Source organism: Lissotriton vulgaris, chromosome 4_1, assembly GCF_964263255.1.
Source record: "Lissotriton vulgaris chromosome 4_1, aLisVul1.2, whole genome shotgun sequence".
Lineage (NCBI taxonomy): Eukaryota > Metazoa > Chordata > Amphibia > Caudata > Salamandridae > Lissotriton > Lissotriton vulgaris.
The window spans coordinates 1,999,915,339-1,999,934,002 of record NC_141691.1 but is presented as its reverse complement, the minus strand read 5'-3'; the positions used below and the strand labels follow the sequence as shown (position 1 = coordinate 1,999,934,002).

The 18,664-nt window shown below is 46.9% G+C and overlaps 1 protein-coding gene across 1 annotated transcript in view; it reads left to right on the top strand.

Annotated features, from left to right (window-relative positions):
• Positions 1 to 10,977, top strand: part of LOC147724836 (fucolectin-1-like) — a 169,903-nt gene extending 158,926 nt beyond the window's left edge. The window contains exon 4 of the mRNA XM_086918117.1: positions 10,311 to 10,977. Coding sequence (XP_086774243.1) covers positions 10,311 to 10,494 — 184 coding nt within the window. The 3' untranslated portion in view covers positions 10,495 to 10,977. The remainder of the gene's footprint in view (positions 1 to 10,310) is intronic.
• The last annotated feature ends 7,687 nt before the right edge of the window (positions 10,978 to 18,664 follow it).

The following is an 18,664-nucleotide window of genomic DNA, read 5'->3' as shown; positions in this document are numbered from 1 at the left end:
CTCTCTTCTCTCAACGGCTGCCCAGGGGGAACTTTCGAGGTCGTTTCCCAGGAGGCAGTCCACCGGGGCATCATCGCGGACAGTCACCTTCAGCATACCGGACACTCCTCCCCATTCGAAGGGGACGCAGGCCATCCGACACATGCTCTCTGAATTGTCAGCTGATCGGACGGGGCAAAGAACGTTTGGCAAGATCTGTTCCGGGGTTACCAGATGACAGCGGACTGCCGTCACACTGGCCCCGGTGTCACGCAGGGCTTCGGCCTTGCGCCCATTGATGTTCACCCACTGGCTGTATTTCCTCGTGTTGGCGGGTAGGGGAGCCCGCGGGATCATGTCTCTTTCCCCTAGGCAAGCCAGGGTCATGGCGGCGGGTTCCCACTCGGGCTGCTCTTGGTCGTACTCTTCATAATCTTCGGGTGCTTGCTCCTCTCCCAGGGCGGGTGCAGCGACCTGGCGGGGTATGGGACTCTGGTTCTTTGGGCAGTTAGGGTCGTTGGCATAGTGGCCGATCCGCTGGCACCGGTGGCAAGTAACGTTGGCTCGGAACCCTGGACGCATCGGGGGGTTTCCCCTACCGGCCGGGGGCGGGGTGTTGCTGGCGGGAGCCGCCGGGATGGCGTCTCTGCCCCGTCTCTGCCTCCTCCTCCTCGGGGGCGATGGGGACCTTGGTTGGTTCTGTTCGGCTCACTTGGCCCACTTCGGGCAACTCGAGTGCTTTCCCATCGGTCAGCTTCGGCGGCGAGCTGCCGAGGTTCAGTCAGTTTACTGTCGAGGAGGTGCTGTCTGAGCTCGACGAAGCAATTGTTGGAGAGGTGCTCCCACACAATGAGGTTAAAGAGTTGCTCGTAGGTGGTTACGTGGCTGCCCTTGATCCACCCCTCGAAGGCTCGGCTGAAATAGTTCACATACTCCACCCAAGTTGTACCCGGGATCCGCTTGCAGTCGCGGAACCGCTGGCGGTACATCTCGGGCGTGAGTCCGTATCGAGTGAGGAGGGCGGCCTTCATGTGGTCATAGGATGTCATCTGATGGTCCGGGAGCTGCAGCAGGGCGTTGCGCCCTTCATTGACGAACCTCCCCCATAGCCCGGCTCCCCAGTCACTTCGATCAATCCGGTGGGAGGTCATGGCGATCTCGTAGGCCTTGAACGACTGCTGGATATCGTCGTTCCGATAATATTCTCTGACGACATCCTTGGGGATGTGGACTTTTGGTTCGGCAGTGCCCGGGGTGTTCGGGCGCTCGGGCACCCCGAGGTCTTTATTCTGTTTCCGCATCTCTATCTCTGCTAGCTTGCGCTCATGTTCGTATGCCAGTCTTTTCTCTTCGAGTTCTCTCTGCCATTGCTTCTCTTCCCGCTCCTCTCGGAGCCGCAAGTGTTCTAATGTTATCTTTTGTTCCGCCAATTTCAGCTCTCCGTCCAACCGGAGCCGTGCCAACTCTAATTCATGGAGTCTGCTTTTCTCTCGTTCTTGGATCTCCTCCAGGGAGAGACCCGCTCTCCTTCCTTCCGTCGGAGTGGTGTTTGTTTCTGGCGCCTCGCGGTTTTGGTTTTGGGGTACGGCCGTACCCGTTTCTGCCCAAGATTCTAGGGCGCGTTTGAAGTCCTCTTTCGTGCTCAGCCCGGTGGTAGCAATGCCTAGTTCTATGCAAAATTGCTTTAGATCTCGATGGTTGTATTCTTCTAGTTTCTCCATCTGGAATTTCTCTGTGGATCCGCTCTCTTTTGTTGTCATTGTGGTTGAGTCGTGGGGTGAGTTACTCTCTGTACGATTACGCGTTGGTTCGGATCGCGCCGCTGGCCACCAATGTTAGACGGGGACCTGGAGGGTTGGCCGAGGACAAGGGGAGAGGCCTCCGGAGAGGGCCGTCTCCAGCGATCGTACAGACAAGTAACTTCCCGCCCACAGATGGACACCACACAAGGATAAGGTCAACACTCTTTATATACGATTCTTGAAGCAAGGATATCAGCGCTACAGTGAGATCGGGACACGAGGGTCCTCTCAATTCTAGTCTCTGGAAGGGAAAGGGGTAGCGGGACAGTCTTGGTACCGGTCTGGTACTGAGGTGGTACAATGAATAGCTCACAATCCTCGAGCTCGGAGTTCTGGAAGGTCGGGCCGCAGCAGCACCAGCAGGCTCGGATGATAAGTCTCACTTGAGAAGGGCCGCGGCAGCGCCAGCCGGCAAGGGCGATGGTTCACACAAGGATGGGCCGCGGCAGCGCCAGCAGGTCCCAACGACGATGTAGGTTGCAGAGGGCCGCGGCAGCGCCAGCAGGTCCCGACGAGGATGGAGGTTGCAGAGGGCCGCCGCAGCGCCAGCAGGTCCCGACGAGGATGGAGGTTGCAGAGGGCCGCGGCAGCGCCAGCAGGTCCCGACGAGGATGGAGGTTGCAGAGGGCCGCGGCAGCGCCAGCAGGTCCCGATGAGGATGTAGGTTGCAGAGGGCCGCGGCAGCGCCAGCAGGCAGGACGATGATTCACAAGTCAGGGCTGCGGCAGCGCCAGCAGTCCGTCAAGGATGAGTTCTTCTAGGTGTCTCTTGACTCCAGGATACAACTGCCTTCCTGCTCTGGAGCTGCCCCAGTTATAGGTCTGGCCTCCTTTGATGTCCGGACCCTCGCTCTTGGAGGTCGGGAGGTCCGGGATGAGGGAGTCCAGACACCCAGCAGGGGGGTGGAGCCAGCGCCCGGGGAGGCTGGGGGCGATCGGCACCTGGCGGGGGAGAGCCATCGACACTCCTCTCTCCCATTGACCTGCCAAGTGGTCCGTTCACCTCCTGGGTGGATGGTGGTGCCTCGATGTCGGGGCCTGGCCAGGCCCAGGGTTGGGGTCGAGCTGAGGCCACGCGGCCTCGTGGTGCAGTGTCCAAGATGGCGGCTGGGCCGGGCAATGGTGCTGACGGAGGCCCGGGTCAGCCGATGCTGGAATGTTCGGGAGCAGGCGTCCCATGGGGGACGGGTTGCGGGTTGCTTCTGTGGGTTGCCGGGGTGGTTCTTCTGGTGACACCGGGAGAGCCGGTGCTCGGACCCTATCATGTGGGGAGGGAGCGGGCCTTTCACGAGGCCTGTCCAACACATCCAAAAAAACAAAACAAACAAACAGCAAGCTCCAGGCCTAGCCCCACGTGAATGTGGCACCTTCTATTGTTTTACCGGCCCAGCTTGCAGTTTCAGGTCATTGGTACAGGCAGCAGTGATACACACTATTGAGAGATTGTTTTTCCCTCAAACGTGCTGCGCCCACCCTTAAAAGTAGCGCCATGCCACTCTGCGGATTGTGCGACCCCCTCTTTTATCCCTGCACAACACAAACTCGAGCTGAACAAAAAAGCACACATGCTTGACCGGAGGTGGCAGAGACAGCAGCGAGCCTGGCAAAGAGAACCATCAAAATAACATGCAAGTAGAGTCGAGTGAGTGCACCCTCACCCGTCTCTGTCCACGGGGCCCCTGCAGCATGCGTCCTGATCTAATTATATCACAGTGTTTCATAAATTGGATTTATGTTTCTAAGGAAGCGACTGATATGACTGACAGTAACCTCTGCCATATCCTGCTCATGCCTCCTTCTGTGTCAGCACACTTGCTTCTGTAGACCTGTTCCTTCCTCGTGAAATTGCGCTGTTGAGCTGGGTCCGTATTTTGGTAGGCAGACATGGGCTTGTGGGTGTCTCTCCTCTTCAGTGTCTCTCCTGGCTCAGAAAAAAACCGATAGTGGGGCATCAATCCATGCCATGTCCCTTGATCAATTCAATGCACTTGATCCAGCGCTGCTTCTTGAACGCTCACCCGTACAAGTCTACACCTGGGCTGCGGCCAAACCCCTCACAGTTGTGGTTCCCTCAGTGCATCTCTGTCACATGGCACAAATCCATCACCACTCACATCCATGTTCTACAGTGGCAATGAACCTTAAACATGCCTTCTCAGTTTTGCCACTGCAACAGCAATGGGACTCATCTCCATCAATGTTCATCTTGAGACTGTCCCCCAACCTCATGCACCATTTTCCAGCCCTCTTTACTGGTCTTGGCCATCTGAAAGGCGCCAGTGTCCGCATTCACATAGATGAAAGAGTTCGCCCAGTGGTGCAGTGCAATAGGAGAGTGGTGTTTCATCTACAGAAAGAAGTGGAAAAGGAATTTGACAATCTCTTCAGTCTGGATATCATTGAGCCATCTGAAGGCCGTATCCAGTCTGTGTCTCCGATTATGGTCCTTGCAACTTAGGGGTCTCCCAAGATTTTAAAGTCGGACAATGGACCACCAATCACGAGTGGAGAATTGAGAAACTTCCTTAGAGGCCTTAATATCACACACCAACGTATAACCCCACGTTGGCCTCAAGCCAATGGCATCGAGGAACGATTCATGGGAACTCTTAAACAAACTGTGCAAAAAGCCAAAGAAGAAGGACTTGTGCTGGACGATGCTCTCTGTCAAGTTCTGCAAACATATCGGAGCACACCACATTCAACAACAGGAGAAAGACCAGCAACTCTCATGTATGGACGATCCTTGCACACCAAGCTACTCCAGTAGGCGTCTTGTAAACCCCGATGTGATCTGAGCCACGGACAGAAAGAAGAAAAGGAAAATGAAAGCCTATGCCAATAGCAGACAACAGGCACAAGAGACATTTTTTGAACCAGGAGACTATGTACAGAAGAAAGTGGTCATCCCCTTGAACACTCAAAGGCTACAAGTCACTGCGGTTAAAGGAAACATCGTCACAGCGTAACGCCCTGGGAAGTCTAAGCTCGGAACACATCGCACTTCAGAACCACTGAACTCAGTCGTGACTCAGATGGCTCCTCACCAGTGGCTACACAACCCAACATGGCACCTCCTATACCACCTAATCAAAGGGACACTGAATTGAGGCTCGCTCCACTGAGCACTTGGTTTGGCAGAGTGTTATGTTATGTAAGGGAGATTTAACTAGTGCACAGCAACTCAAAACAGTGTCCTGGCGGTAAATCAGGCAGCCTACAACAACAATGTATGCCCTTTTATATTTGCTGGAAGAGCCATGTTTTTAGTTTTTTCTTAAAAGTGGAGCGTTACATTGAAGTTCGTAGCTCTGGAGGGAGTTTATTCCATGTGACCGGCTAGAGATAAGAAAAAGAGTTCTAGCCCAACGAATTTGGAGGCATATTATCAAGGGCATTATCGCCGCTTTTATGTCACTTTTTGACGATAAAGCGACGATATTTGTATCACCCTATTAGCAAGCCTGCGCTAACATTCGTTAGCGCAAGCTTTTCAGCGTCAGCTGACGTTTTTTCTATCACCTTGCATGCAAGCGATATTTATCGCTAATGACATGCAAGTTAGGCGTTACTCACCTAAATTTCAAGGTAACAGTCACTAACACCACTTTGCTGTATTATCTCACATGACCCGCGATAATAAAATTATCGCTAAACACCGATGAACGATGAGGATTTTTACATCTGTTAGAAACCTGACTAAAGGCGCTGATACATGGAGGTACATAAGGCAGATTAGCCAAGATCTCCATCAGGAGACCCACAAACATCAAAAAGGTGCACAAAGTCACACCGTCAGTGTGTCCAAGTCACTGGAGTTGGCATGATTCCATCAACTTAATCACAGACATGACTGTGACAAATTGTTTACCTTCCTGTGTGGCAGCAGGAGGTACTCGTCTAATATTGCAGTTAGTGCCCACTATATGTTCTGTGCATGTGGACAGCAGTACGTGATGATTTTGTCACGCGGCCACCCGGGTTTGCAGGCACTCCATGGGTCAAAAGATGCATTAGCTGCAATATAAATGCCACTAACGCATCCATTTCCGCTGAAGCAAAGGTATCTCATGAATACTTATCGCTGGTTAGCGATCGTTTGCGCGTCCTTTCCCACACAGTATCGCATGTTACCAACGTGTTGATAATACGTCGAAAACAATGCGAAAACTATCCGGGAAAGGATGCGTAATAAAAAATGCCGAAACTTGGGGTTGGCGATCATTATCGCCATTAGTAGATAATATGTCCCTTGGGGAATTCTAGCCAGTCGCTTGAAGGAGGAACAAAGGTTTCTGGAAGGGACTTAGTCATGGAAACTCTCTCTCAAATAGCCGGCTCCTGAGGCGTGCAGAGCTTTGTGGACAAGGACCAGGGACTTGTGACCAGAGTGGTGACCAGCAGGGCCGGACTGGCATTTGCGGGCACCGGGCAATTCCCCGGTGGGCTGGAGGGGTGGGGGCCGGTTTTGTGGCAGCGCTGCAAAATCGGCCCTCTGTAAGAAAAGCGGTAGCAGTGCTTTGCGGGTAACAACCCCTTCCCCTCCCGTTACCAGGGCCGGTGGAGAAGCAACCTGCCAGGGCTGGTTGCTGGTCTCAGTCCGGCCCTGGTGACCAGACCTCGAAGACTCATTGAAGATATCTGACTCATAATGTTTGGTGGGCTGTGTTGAAACAGGGGTAGGTGCAGAGTCAAATCTCTGTGGGGCATATTATCAAGGGTAGCGATAGGGAATTTTCGCCGCTTTAGCGGCCGTTTTTGGCCGCTAAGCGGCGATAATTCTATCGCCCTATTAGCAAGCTGTCGCAAACAGCAGTTAGCGACAGCTTTTAGGTGATAGCGAGCGGTTTGGGGCCCGCTTTGCATGTTAGCGATAATTATCGCTAATGACATGCAAAGTTGGCGTACCCAAACTGTTAGCGACTGAAAACAGTCGCTAACATTGCTATCGCCTATTAGCAAGGCAGGCGTAGCGATGGAAATATTCATGCTAAGCGTGAATATCTCCAAATACTAACACCTGCCCAGACCAGTTCTTAGCCATGTTATCCAATGTGAGGTGGATAACATGGCTAAGAGCATTTCGTCGCTAATGCATGAATATCGCTGTATTCTCAGCAATATTCACGCATTTCGCCGCTATCGCCGGAAAATGTATCGCTTTGGAGATAAACGTTGCTTATAGCACGTTATCTGAGCGATAAATTCCGGCGATGCTCAGCGATAAAAAAAATCGCAGCTAAGCCTAATTAGCGATAAATATCGCTACTTGTTGGTAATATTCCCCTATGACCCTGACTCTGCCTCCAGCCGGCTGTCATCACAGCCCCAGCCGAAGGTGGCAGCCGGGTCAATGAAGAGGAAGTGGGAGCCACATAACCGAAAAGGGGCAGATAGTAATTGCAGAGCTCAGGTGAGGATAGTGTGTCTCTACCTGGCGCTGAGCACCTTCCTCGTGTCGCGCCTTTCTTACAGGACACAACAGACATAAGAAACAGACTGAGCAGCAGCTCTGCAGAGCACGTTTTGAAAGTGCATTCTTCTGTGTGCTCCCAGGACCAGTGTTGTGCCAAGTACTGTGCACCACAAGGGCACCTGTGACCCCAGAAGATCAAGGGCTGCTTTTGGTAAGGTATAATGCTAGTCTGATGTGAGGCTCGTTGACAGGCCTATGCAGTGTTCTAGTATAGAGAAGGCTGTTGTAGGTCAGGTATGGGGTGTAGTATGTTTGTGGTGCCTCGTTTGCTTTGGCATCCTTGGGCTACCGACGTGGGGATTAGTTGAAAGAAGATCTATGCACTGTTCTACAGTATTGTGGGGCAGGTGTGAGGTGAAATGATGAGCAGCATGTGGGTAGTTGTTGATGAGGTGTGAGGTGCATTGTATGAGCTCCATTTGGCGACTTACTACTGGGACAGAGGTGGATTCTGCAGCTCATTGGAATATCAGAGAATAAACTAATGCTCACATGGAGCATAGTCACAGAGAAGCGACTACCCTGCAGAAGCCACTGTTAGAGGAGGCAGCATCATCAGAGGACAAAGTATCCACAGAGGACAGAGCTGTCCTATAGATTATATTTATAGAAGAGAGAGTATCTTCTTTAGTTTATTTCCAGGCAACTTGTTATTCTTATATAGAGCATAAACTGTGAGTGTCCTATACGTGTGTAGATAAGTTCGGGTGATGGGTGGGTGTGCATACTAGAGCACGATTGGAGCTGGATGGCAGAGTCCTGTCTCCAACTAAATCCGGAGAAAACGGAGTTGATGTTTCTCGGAAAAAGACAGGAAATCGTGCTAGACGACTGGTGGCCTGCAGAACTGGGGGCCGCTCCAGTCCCTTCAAACTCTGTGAAAAGTTTAGGTATACAGCTTGACGAGAACCTGTCCATGAAGAACAATGTGAGTAACATTGTAAGCTCATGTTATTACAGCTTACGACTGCTGCGGAAAATTATTCCATATCTGCCCCTGAGCCATCGCCGAACAGTAGTGCAAGCCCTGGTAATCAGTAGGATCGACTATGGGAATGCACTGCTGGCTGAAGTAGGATCCACACAGTTAGCAAAACTCCAAGTGATCCAAAATACGGCAGCAAGGATGGTCCTGAATCGCCCACCGGGTACCCCTTCGCTCTATTTACTGAAGGAACTGCACTGGTTGCCGGTGAAGAAGAGAGCCTTTTTCAAGACCTGCTGCCTGGTCTTTAAAGCTATGAGGGAAATTGGCCCAAAATATCTACAAGACAAAATTTGCAAATGGACATCAGCTTGTAATTTGAGATCAAATGGTAAAGCCCTACTAGCGATCCCACGTATCTACCGTAATCGCTTGGGAGGTAAAGCCTTTTCGTATGTAGGCCCTAAATATTGGAACTCCCTACCTGAGGGGCTGCGAAAGTTTCCCTCATACTTGACTTTCAGGAAACATCTGAAAGCCTTCCTATATTGTTGACTCACTATGGTATCCTAACTTTCGCTTTCGGGAAAAGATGCCCCCGGGTGATTCAGGCGCTTTACAAAAACCCAATAACAATAACAATTGAGAGCCCTGGAGTTAAGAATTAAGGCAGTGAGAGCTTCTCACATTTGCTGCTGGTGGCTCCCAAAGGTGTTCAGACCACATGCTCATCTAATCACTGGCCTCTCTACTGAATGCACTAAACGATGGTAAACTCTTCTCTCAAGGTAATCCATGTCAGCAATGGAGTTCCTTTTTACCTTTAACATTGAACTACATTTGCCTTCCCTAAGAGTGTATGAATTTTCTAGATGATGTTTTTCTCGATTTGTTTTCATGAAACGTGATTCTTGTACAGTGCATACTGTGATCGGCGTCGCCTCTAGGTGTCTGGGAAAGTTCGGGTTATGAGTGGGTGTGCATGACGGTGCACGATTGAGAGTTCTGGAGTTGAGGCCAAAGTTAGTGAACGTTTCTCACAGTGCCTGTCAATGGGTCAAAGTTGCTGTACTCCACACGCTGGTGCAATCTATAGCCTCTCAGCAGAGCGTTTGTGTACTCTCTACCATTCCTATGTGACTCTTAGAGTATATCCTTTCGTATTCCTTCCCTATATATTTAGAGATAACTCTAATCCCCAGTCTCTTCTTTGTGTGACTTTACATCTTGTACATTTGCAATTTGTTCTGTTTGTATCTTTTATGTAACGCATGTAATCCTTAGTCCTTATGTTTTGCAACTGGCTCTTTTGTAAAGCACTCTGACACCTTCGGGTAAAGTTCGCGCTATATAAAATCGCATTAAAGAAAAGAAAAGAAAAAGAAAACAGTCACACATGCCAATTGTAGGTGGGATACAACTGTCCAAATACTGACCCCACCACCTAAGGAAATGCAAATGCTGTATTTTCAGATGAGGAGAGAGAGTTTGTGCATGTGTGTGTTTATGAGCATGTCGAAAATGGCGACTTAAGGAAGTACATGCGGAAAGGTAGTAAAATACAGTGAAAGGAGAGGGATGAATGTGAGATATGAAAATGAAAGATTTCAGAAAGATGTGAGGAGAAGATGGCTTAAGTGGCTAACAGAGTGAGAAACTACAGAGGAAAATGATGTGAAAGGAAGAACAGGAGGGACTGAGATCCAATATAGACTACTACCCCTTCCACAGGCCTAGCAGTGTTCAATTCACAGTATAATAGTCTTAGAATTGAACTATTTTCAGTCCTAATTATTCACATCTTTGTTGTTACTCATTGATCTGATACTTCTAGCCAACATTATTAGCAGGGCCAATAGGTCTAGCTTGTGTTAGACGTATGTTCATTGTTGTGTGATATGTCTGAATACAATTTCAAAACTCACCGGAAAGTACTCAAATACTGATCACTGCTTTGATTTACTCATGAGTAAGTGTCACTCGAAGTGTCACACATTTGACAGTAGAATGTCACTCATACGCCAACTGAAACCATGAAGGTGACACACATAAGCTATCTGAAAATGTGGTAGTTATGTTAATGGCAAAGTTAACACAGTGGCCTTCTGGTTTTATGTTTTGATTCACAGATGCGGCACCATCACAGACCTGTCCGCAGGATCCGTCTCCACGCTGTGCTGCAAAGGGATGGAGGGCCGCTACGTGAGTGTCGTCATAACGGGCCGAAATGAATACCTCACTCTGTGTGGAGTGGAGGTTTATGGAGTTGTGGCGCCGGCGCCAAAGATGGAGGAGCCACACGTCTGCTGGTAGCGCGAACATCTCTTTCTTCTATTTCTTTTTTTTCCGTTAATCTTTCGGCGTCGGAGGCGCTGCTTTACACTTCACTTCAGGTGCTGTCGCTAACTTGCTGCCGCCTCCTGCACAATGGACTCTTTTAAGGATTAAAGGACCTGCTTCACTTCCTGGAAACTACGTCAATTCGTGGGCATTATGAATTACGCAGAGGACAGACCCTACTGAGATGAACACAGATTATTTAAAGAGGAAGTGACATTTTGAGAGAGGTTTACTGTGCCAGATAATTTTTAAGCATCATTGCTTTCTGTTCAGGGTTTTTATTGCTGCTGATTGCCTGTCCCTCAGCTAAGGACCCAAGGAGGAGTCCCACAATGAGAAGAAGGGAAGTTAACAGCTGTTAAAGCCTTCCAGCATGTTGGAAAAGAGGGTATTCCTATAATCTCACATAATACAGGTAAATAAACACACCCAATATATCTGCTTGCTTCACATCCTTGCTCCTGAACCCAGATTGCAGGTAAACAAAGGTTATTTTTTGCCAGTGTTCTAAGATTTCTGATTGCCTGACCCAGTCCCAACATTCCAAGCAGGATCTGCAAGCACATCCCAGGGAGGCAGATTGGGAAAGTCGCCAACATTTGGGATCTGGTATAGCGTCTTGTGTGGGTCTTTACCATCCATTTCCAGGAACTGGAATAAAGGTATTTAAAGTGCACAGAACGAAGAGTAGACCAAATAGACACCGAAAGCCAGAGAGTGTAATGAGCAGGCGTCTTACCAATGCACCCATGAACACATTATACCCCAAAGGATGCAATACTGACGAGGATCCATCTAACACTCTGTGTTTGCTCACCACTGTGGTTTTTTTCAGGTTTTTCTAAAGTAGGGTGTTAACCCTTCCCTGTGGCATGTTGTGAGCTTCCATCCACTTGTGTGCATTAAAGTGGAAGCCATGTCCTTCTATAGTGAGTATTTGGAAGAAGCGATCAAACTAAAAGTAGCAATAAGGGCAGACAGGTCACTCCAGCATCCTAAGGCATATCTTGCAGTCACTCACCTTAGAAGACCTCCTCTTGGGGTGCTGCCCCTTGCCGACAGCCCCCCATGCTGCTGCTGTTCTCTGCCATGCCATGGCGTGACGTCATCTACCCACCAAAGTCCTTGGTGTATCCTTTCAGCTCACCCTGCTTGGTATCACAGAGGTTGTAAACACCCTAGAGTAAATTCAATGCTATTAGATGACACTGGCACATACATCGTTGTGCAAGTTGTCTAAACTTGAATGCTCTTTTCAGAACTGTGAAATGTATTTTGAATAAAGTTTTCATTGTGTAGGATTTTGCAGATATTGACTATGGTGATTCCTGAAAATAAAATCTTCTGTTGCACTGTGGTTGTGTTCATTGAAATGTAAGATGGTGCTGCATGAGATGGTGGAAGTAGCATGCTTTCTGGTAAAGGACACCGAAGGGTCTTCGTGATAAATGGGGGCTACTGGAATTTGTGTGCTCGTTAAAAGATGTGCATGGATGGCTTTTACAGCGCCTGGTGGCAGCGCTCCATGCTTCAGTGGGGTATTTTGTAGTGTTTGGAATATGCAGCCGCTTCAGTGATACAACCCTTGGAACATGGCCGAACTGGGAACGCAAACCGGCCCTGGCAAATGAGTTTGACCGTCCACGCAGGGTGGAGGGGTGGGGGGTATGCGGTGCGCGTGGACAACACTTCAGCTGCTTTTGTTACAGGGTACCAATATTGCAGCCCAGTAACAAAAAAGGTTCCCTCCAGGGGTTCAAAGCTAGACCCCACCGTGGCGGCCCACCAGGGAAACGCCTGTTGCCTTCTACGGTCAGTCCGGCGCTGCTGTGGAACAACAAAACAGGAAACGGTCAGTACAACATAGGCAGAGCCACGCGTGTTCCAACATCTCAAGCGCTACCACGCGTGCCTTGACCGCGCATATGCGTGGTTAAAGCAGTGCACGATCTAGCTGATTCCTGGAATGGGCAGAAGAAGGAAGGATCGGGAGAGGAGGCAGGACGCAGTGAGGTAAGTGGGGCTGTGGCTGGGTCTGGGGGCTGGTTTTGGAGGAGGGGGTCGGAGCATTTTTGGGAAGTGGCCGGGTTTTAGGGCTCAGGGAGGGGGTCGGGTTCTTTTAAGAAGGGGGCAGGTTTTTCGGGCTCAGGGTGGGAAGCAGGGGTTGGGGTAGTTTTAAGGGCTGTGTTTTGGGGGGGGAATGTTTTTAGGGGTGGGCGGTTTTAGGGCTCGGGATGGGTGAATGGGGTAGTTTTTTTAATTGGGTGCAGGGTTTTAGGCCTCAGGGCAATGGAAGTGGTTGTGGTGACGTTAACTACGCATACCTCCTTCCCATTTATTCCTTTACAATGAAATTGCGTGGAAAAGGCATGCGTGGTAAAGTCAAGTCAAGTCAGATGAACTTATTAAGCGCACATATCACCCTGGGGTCTCATGGCGCTAGCTTAGACTCCGTGAAGACTGATGATCAGATATGCAGGCATTATAGATGGTCAAATAACCAGGTTTTTAGTTCCTTACGGAATAACTTATGGTCAGCGATGGAGAGGAGTTGTGATGGAAGTTTATGCCAAAAAGCAGGTGCGTGAAAGGAGAAAGATCTACCGCCTTTCCAGCCGGTGTGGATTCTGCGAGGAGTGAGGAGACATTTAGTACTTGACCTAAGTGTCCTACATGGCTGATACCAGCTACGTTTTTAGCAAAATAACTTTGCCCGGTTCCATACATTTTCTTATGAACAAGACAAAGGATTTTGAAGCAGCTTCGCTTCTTGAAAGGGAGCAAATGAAGAGTCTTCAGACTAGGCACGGACGGGGCTCTCGATTGAAGGTTTAATACTAATCTGGCAGCGTTGTTTTGCAAGACTTGAAGCTTGGAGTAGAGCTCCTCGTTTATGGAGGCCAACAGGGCATTTCCATAGTCAGTACAACTTATAAGTCCCTGGACCAGATGTTCTCTAGATTCGATGGGAATTCATTGAAAGTGTAGTGTAGTTCCTATTTTCCCTATAGGCCCTCGCATTGGAATAACATAAACAGTAGCATAGACGTAGAAGTGCGGTCTTCCAGGTCTCTACTGACTATGCTAAACTTAATTGGGTTTGTTACCAACTAGCTCAGAGGTCACTGAAAACTTTCTTGACTGAATAGGAAGTGATCAGCTTCCCTGGTACAGACAAGAAGGGATTCAGTTTTCCAACAACCGCATAAACATGACAACTTTGCTCCTTAGAATAAGAGTCAATCTCCAGAGTCGTGTGAAACAATAGACAGTTATTTTACTCAGTCAGTTGTGCAGATTACTTTCACCAAAGTGCAGAGAATAGAGAGACGGGCGTTTTCAATAAAAAGGTATTATTTATTGAACAGTCTTTAATCTCATGCAAGAGAAATGAATTGCCACAATTGCAAGACTAGTTATTATAAAAAGTGCGTACAGTAAAATGAGGATTGCAAAATAGTACTGTAAAAGCATTGATATGGTTTCTTAGCCATGCAATGGTTAAAATGAATAAAATATATACATTCATATATACATTTAGCTAACGTACTCAACTGGTGCTTCTAACTACGCCTACCCCAGTGTACCTGACCTAAGCCTAATACGTGGGAGGGAGTAAGTAAGTAGCAGTTTTAGTTAAGTTGGTTTTGCCAAGGTTTGCTTCAAGAATTCTCTCTAAGGGTTTAGTCAACCCCATACCTCTGAAATAGAATGTTGGAGGTCTTGTATCTCCTTCCAGGACTCGATATCCCAGTCACTCGCAAGAGTGGGCTGGAAACGCCGGAGCTGGATTTTCTCGGCAAGAGAAAAGACAGCGTCTCTCTCAGCGCGTCAAGGAGGAGGAGGGGCAGCGTCCGTGGGCAGCTTGCATCTGCTGGTCTCTGTAAGGGACAGCTGTTCTGCTCCTGTGTTCACCACACCATCGTTATTATCGATGTCGTTGAGGCAGCGTTTGCTTAAGGCAACGTTGGTAATATTTATACCTGAAAGGTGCCTTGTTTGACGTAGGTTTTTGGACATAAGACGTCAATAAAGATGTCACTAGGAAGTGATCGTCTCTCAGTGCTCATTAGAGTTCTATTACTAATCAAAACATAGCAAGCAGGGCTTTCCCAGGTTGCTGAGTTTTATCTTGTTGAAGAACTCGGAGTGTAATCTAGGAATCTTAGATAGTGGCTTCTGCTGTGTCATTTGCAGAGGAAGAGATTCTGAAATGTGGCTCTGATCGTGTTAGGCCAGAGACGAGTTTCTGAAATATCGCTCTTGATCGTTTATGCCATTATAGGGGTATGAATGGATTATATCCGTATAGGGGCATAAGGTCACAGTATTGATCCGGGTCCTAGATTAGAACGCGACACCCACTCCACAAATTTATGTCCATCAAATTATTAAAACTATAGCAAAAAGATGCATGTGTAACATTACCCACCCCAAAATACATATTTGCATTTGAAATGGCGTATTTTGAAATACATGAAAATATTGGTACTGTACGTCTTTAAGCATAGAAATCATTCAAAATTATAGCATATGTAATCAATGAGCGATTTTGCGAAAAATTTACACATGAAATATCTCTTCATACAGAAAAGAAGGGCGAGATAATTTCATCACATAGAAATGCAATTGCTGTAACATGTGCTAGAGGCTGAGGTAAAGTTATTATGTCTCTAGAAGTACCTAAAAATAGAAGTTCTGTTCTTTATGAATAGGTCTACTTTAAGCAAAGAATTTCGTGCCAGAAAAAAGTAAATATTTTGAAAAAGTGTCCAAATTAAAAATAAAAAAATTCTCGGTGAACGGGGGAATAGAGTTCCAACGCTTTTCAGTAGTTTTTGTTGATCAAAACTGAAGGCCGAATTCAGAGTTCATGGGAACGCTGTGTGTCGGAATGCTTTTCAAAAGTTATTGTTTCTGTTCAGGGGAGAACATCATATCAGACAGGCTCTCAAAAAATTGGTCTACAAAATCAGGTGACAGTTCGACCAAGTTCGATAGTGCTGTAACTTGGCAGGTGTGAGAATGATTGCTATCATCAAAGTCTGGATCAGCAATTCTCACAGAAGGCCGTACCTGGGTGATGTTGCTTTTATTTCTCGCTCCACTGTTACCACCTAGTCGTAGCACAGGAGTCTCAACAAATGCAGTCATCAGGATTGGTAGCCGCTGGGGACAACACAATGCGTGAGCCGTTACAGGACTTAGCAAAGTATTGATATCCATTTGTACTGCTGATGGGAATGCTAGACAGGTGTCCAACACGCATTCATCTCCGCATAGTATACATCGAAGCACAGGTAAGATGCAGGTCTGCCATATAGGTCTGAATGAAAGAAACCAGGTCATGTTCAGATCTCTCAGCCTGGCCAATCCAAGGACTCTAGTTATGCGGTCCCGGTAGCGTATTGCTAGGATCGTTTCTTCCATCCCTGCCGGAGTCATGTCTGTATTTTGGCTTGCCATATCGGAGCAGGAGGGTCAAAAATAAAATGCCTGCTACAAGTCCCAAAATCAGGGGTATGCCGCCAAAGACTGAATGGATAAAATTAGGAATGATTCCTAGAATTGCTTTGAATGGTGTTAACAGTCCCGTAAAAATGGTCTTAAATACGCCTGGGATGCCTATGGCACTCGACATGTTAAGAATTTGGCTAAGCATTTCTGTGAAATGTACGGGGCAATTTGTTGATAAAAGGTCATGAATCTCTGATGTTGTCCTTGCAACTAGGAGATCATACGTCTCTTTTGATGACGTGATGGGCACTGTTGTCTGCAAAAGCACAGACTTCATTCTGCTTAAAGTATCAATTCTATAGAAGAGACATTCAAACGAGGCCATATGGGAGTCTCTGAGTCTCCAGGGCCGTTTGGAAACAATGCTTGCATACAGCATTTGACCATGGAAGTTAATTGTACGAGATATGCTTTCCCTGGCAAAAGGCCACAACAGCTGTGATCCGTTATTAGAATGTAACTCCTGTTTGAGAGTTGCTTAAAGAAAGGCTCTATCTGCGTCGCAGGTGTGACATATTGGTGGCATGAAAGGTTGTTAGAATTTCCTTCACAGGCTCCGTGTAAATTAATACCTTGGCACAAAAGTATACCGCTTAGTGAATGTTTGCAGTTTTCACCCCTAAGAAATACATTTTTGTTGCTGTCACTATAGCATGTGTGTGTGTATGGTAATTTCCATGCTGACTTAATGTACCCTTTACCCAAACGTTCATACTGGCCAGTCGGTATGTATTCAAGGCAATTTTTTAATCTGAAAGTTGTTATCGGAATTGTGATAATCCTGTGTATTATCCATTCAATGACAGGACTTTCTGACATTGTCAAAGGTAATCTCTCCAGTTTTTCGATGCTCAGGATTGTATAGTCTGCTCCTTTCTGTGCCAAGCTGATTTGTTTATCAGTAATGTTAAAGATGGAAAACAATGACGTTGTGTTGTTTAAACGCCAAGGCACATAGCCTGAACGAAGATTTTGCAGCGTCCAGCCAAACTGTACAATAGAACGCAATTGTGACTGGCCATGCTGTAACATTAGCAAGTCTTTATCTACTATATCTATGGCAGATGATACAATACTGTCCAGTGAATATATTCTGGAGGACAGTCATTAACCCATTGTCCACAACAGAAAGTGATTTTTCCAAATTAATATGATCAATTTCTCGTATTTTTTCAGCTGTTTCAATTTGTGTGACTTTCCAAGCCTCGTTGTAAGCCGCATGTATACTGGTCGCTATGAAACTTTTTTGACGCTGTTTGCGTGGTCCCAGAATGAAATCGCGCAAATCAGCACCATCTTTAAGTAAAGATAAGTGTAGCTTAATTTCTGCCAGTGTGGATGTTTCTAGCCATTCAAGGCACAGCTTCCGTACACTGTATGTTGTTACTATCCCTGGATGTTGTCTCTGGGAGTATCTAGGGTCTGGTCTGGTCATTGTTAACCCCTGTGTTTTATTCAGGAATCTATCTTGACAGTTATTCGTGTCAGTAGGCCAGATTAACCACTTTTTCCAATCAGGATGTGTTCTGTTTAGATGTAAAATTTTAGATACGTCTATTTCAATATCTGTTGTTGCATTATTAGGTATTGGCTTTGGAATAGACGGTTTGTTAAGGTCTTTAATCTTAGCTAGGCCAAGACAGGTTGTTTGGTGAATTGTGTCATTTAAGAACATTATTTGTTCTGGGATCATGCAGGCTCGAAATAATGCTTCAAGGCCTTGTACCTGCCAATCTTTTGTACCCCAGATGGTTTTTGTTTCAATGTTATTTTTCCAATAATCAAAACCAAATGTCATATTTTTTTCATAAAATGCTTCTGAATATATCAATTTAGTATTTGTCAGCATTGATTTCAACCCTGTTTTATCTAACAGTTTATAATAAAACGTTTCTGCTTCACTGGTGTTAAACCCTGAGAAGTACTGACATTTCTCATAGAATGTTTTAGAACTGCTTTTAGGTGGAGTAGCACAATGTTCCCATTGGTTATATTTAAAAACATTTCTAGGTTGTGCAGATTTATGTAAATAATGATCTCCGTAATGTGAGAAGCAATACATCTGTTCATAACTAGACGAACCTTGTAAATAATCCTGATCTGTAAATCTTGCTGACAACACTAAATCAGACATCTTACTATTAATACTTTCAAAATCCCAATCATCAGAAAATGTACTTGGTTTTACAAAGTCACTTAAGGAAACCTTGAACTGGTGAGGATATTTCAGGATTTCGACCGGACCATATATTTCATAGTCAGTTTTGTCCCACACTACCCCGCCGGGTATTGGAATGGCTGTGACATTTACTGTTGACAGTTCTCTTTTCTTCACATGGGATGATCTGTGTGGTTTGAGGACTAAGTTGATGTTCTGACTTGCTGTGTCCATTGAACTGTATTTTCCCTCAATGAATTTTCCCAAACAAAGTACCATGATGAGCCAAAGCAGGAGAAGAAATACACCTAGACCAAACCAGAACTCTAACCATGGCGAAATAAGATAAATTTCCTTGAGTTGATGAAAGAGTTCTGTTGCTTTTTCTTTAAAAGTATTTGTTTCTGGCATCACTTCGGGGTCGTTTTGCTCTTCAGAAAAGTTATCGAAATTGATGAAGTAGCCAGA